The following is a 3052-nucleotide window of genomic DNA, read 5'->3' as shown; positions in this document are numbered from 1 at the left end:
CCCATGACGGAGAGCCCGGATCGGCCCCAGGAGCTGTTCATGCGGATCCAGCAGTACAGTGGGAAACAGACCTTCTACCTCACCCTGCGCTACGGGCGCGTCCTGGACCAAGAGCGGTTCACGCAGGTGTTCGGGGTGCTGGACGCGCTCAAGTGAATGGCCTGGAGCCCAAGTGGATGCTGGGAGCCCAGGTGGATGCCAGGAGGCCCCGGTAGCAAGGCAGAGAGTGTGGGCGGGGCTGAAGGACTGGGTTGGGCTGCCTGGAAACTTATGTCTGTGAGAAAACTCACAAGGTAGGCGTTAGTAGCTGGGTTTAGGAAAGAGGCCCCGAGTGCAGATTCTTCACTGGACTTGCGTGTGGCATTGAGATAATGGCCAGAAGTTTCTGATAGGTTCTCGGAGAAAGCAATGACAGGTTTGCTCAAACCATCCTCTGCTGTGAAATCGGACAGGTATGGGGGACTTGTGTTCGACTTGTGTTCTGTTAGTTCTCAAAGCCAGGTTATGAAGTCTCTCAGAACCTTAGTTTTCACGTCTGTAAAGTGGGAAAAAAATCCTCCTGGTCTCCTGGGATGGTTGGATGTCACTGCTGATGCAGAGCTGGTGGCTCGTTGAAGGGGTCCCAGGCAACGGGGAGGGATTTCGCTCACCCGGTGCTGCGCCTCCTGGTACACCCAGCGGCCGGAGGGGTTGATCATTTAGAATAGCCACAAGGGAAAAACCTTGTTAACTGTGCGAGATGCTGGATGTTAACTTACTGTAATTTTACTATATATATATATATAAATCATTATATTGTATATGTTAAATAATACAATGCTATATGCCAATTAGATCTCAAAATTAGAAAAAAATGGGGAGTATACCTTACAAATACATAAAAACAAAAGGCCCAGATTATTTGATTCTTTTAAATACTTTTTATGCAAAAAAAGAAAATGAGTAATTGCAAAATATTCCACTGAGTGGATGTAGCTGGTCCTTTTAAATGATTTCCATTTTCCATTGTTGTAAAGAATGTGATAAAGATCAAATATTTGGAGAGGTTTCCTTCCTCTGTGTAGACTGAAAAATGGCATTTTGAGAAAGATGACTTTATCATCAAGATAACATGAAACACGTTTTTTTTTTTTTGCCTGTGTGTGCTCAGTCGAGTCCCACTCTTTGTGACCCCATGGGCTGTAACCCACTAGGCTCCTCTGTCCATGGCATTTTCCAGGCAAGAATACTGGAGTGGGTTGCCATTTCCTCCTCCAGGGGATCTTCCTGACCCAGGGATCAAACCTGGGTCTCCTGCATTAGTAGGTAGATTCTTAACCACTGCACCAAGTTAGATCTTCTTAATCTACTGCATTTCACAGAAGCAAGTAAAGCATATAATTCAAGATGGTTTGGGGCTTCCCTGGTGCCCCAGTGGTGGAGTTCGCCTGCCAGGGCAGAAGATTCAGGCTCGATTTGATTCCTGGTCCAGGAAGATCGCACGTGCTGCATAGCCTCTGGGCCCATGCGCCACAGCTGCTGAGCCTGTGCTCTGGAGCCTGGGAACCACATCTACCAAAGCCCACATGTCCTGGAGCACCTGCTCTGCAATAAGGGAAACCACTGCAGTGAGAAGCGCAGCTGGAGAGTAACCCCCACTCTGCAACAAGAGAAAAGCCTGTACAGCATCGAAGACTCAGCACAACTAGAAAAAAAAAAGATAATAAACAAACAAACACAGTTTGTTACCGAAGGCTTCCAAGTCAGCCAGTCATCCCAGACCTCTAATGCTGGGTGTAAGGCATCGTATGTAGTTCAGAAAACGAGGGGATTTGGGGCCTTTGTGGGGCCGACAGTGTCAGTGGGGAGGAGGCCGGATGCTAAGTGTATGTGTGTTAGAGACAGGGAAATGTGCAAGGCAAGAGAAGAGTAGGGGGTCCAAAGCAGAACAACAGCAGGGGGTGAGTTGGGGAGCAGGGTTCAGGTGGCCTGGGGCCCGGACCGTGAAGGGCACCCCAGGTGTGAGGAGGAGGTGGGCTGCGGGAGCAGCAAGACCGTCCTGCCTTGGACAGGAGCAGGATGGACACCCTTGCTCAGGGAGGACCCTGATTTGGATCCACATCACTGTGGGGAAGCTTTGCTGGTCAGAGAAAAAGAGAACTCTGAAAGCTTGGGAGCACTTCGGAACAAGAGGAAGCGGCTTTAATTTGTATTTGTCTTTAGTTAATGATGCAAGCGATAGGACTAGGCTTATCGCGGGTTTGTTGTTTCCTCTGTTAATTTTCTCCGTAGGTATCTACATAGAAGTCTCTCCTTTAACAGTTTCTTCCTCTGTGTTAATTTCTGCCAGTCAGAGGCTATGGTCTGCGTGGGTGGGGCTGTGATTGTGTGTCTCAGATGTTTGGGAATGCTGTCCAGCCCTCCCCTCATCCCCATTGTCAGCCACGGTGTGTCTGTGGGTTCCCTAGGTAGAGGGGCTGTGTGTGCAGTGGAAGGCATGACCCAGAGTCTGGTGGTGGGCCTGGAGGGTCCCAGAGGGCTTCAGACCCACTCAGAAGTGCCGGCTCTTCGGGGTAAATGGCATGTGGTTCCATTGACAGACTGTTTTATACCGACTTTAAAACAGCCAGAACCTGAGTGCTCTCACCTCCGCCAGCCCCGCCACCCTGATCCACGCTGCCCTTGTGGCCTCTAGATTATTGCAGCTTGCTGCTTCCGTCCTTACCCTGCTAGAGCCTGTTCTCACAGCAGCCAAAGTGATCCTTTGAAAAAAGAGGATTGCATCACTTCTATAGAAGTTGAAATTCTTACTGTGGTCTATAGGTCCTGCCTGGAGCATGGCCTGGACTCTTCCCCCAGCTTCCTTGCCTCATCCATAGCTCTGTGCCAGTCACTTCACTTGGCTGTATTTCCCTTGCTCCTCTTCCAATAGTCAAGCACCCTCCAGCCTCAGGGCCTTTGTAATGACACAGTTCCTCTGCCTGGAAGCTTTTCTCCCCAGATATCTTCTACATAGAAGTCTCTCCTTTTCCAGTTTCTTTCTCTGACTTAACCCTCAAGAAGTTATAGTGTG

At 49.5% G+C, this 3052-nt stretch overlaps 1 protein-coding gene across 1 annotated transcript in view; it reads left to right on the top strand.

Annotated features, from left to right (window-relative positions):
* TMEM186 (transmembrane protein 186) overlaps positions 1–1184 on the top strand; it is a 3061-nt gene extending 1877 nt beyond the window's left edge. The window contains exon 4 of the mRNA XM_010840455.1: positions 1–1184. This exon is cut by the window's left edge and continues 10 nt beyond it. Within this exon, the coding sequence (XP_010838757.1) occupies positions 1–156 (156 nt within the window). The 3' untranslated portion in view covers positions 157–1184.
* The last annotated feature ends 1868 nt before the right edge of the window (positions 1185–3052 follow it).

The sequence above is a fragment of the Bison bison genome, unplaced genomic scaffold (assembly GCF_000754665.1).
Source record: "Bison bison bison isolate TAMUID 2011002044 unplaced genomic scaffold, Bison_UMD1.0 scf7180017864144, whole genome shotgun sequence".
NCBI lineage: Eukaryota > Metazoa > Chordata > Mammalia > Artiodactyla > Bovidae > Bison > Bison bison.
This window is presented reverse-complemented; position numbering and strand designations above follow the sequence as displayed.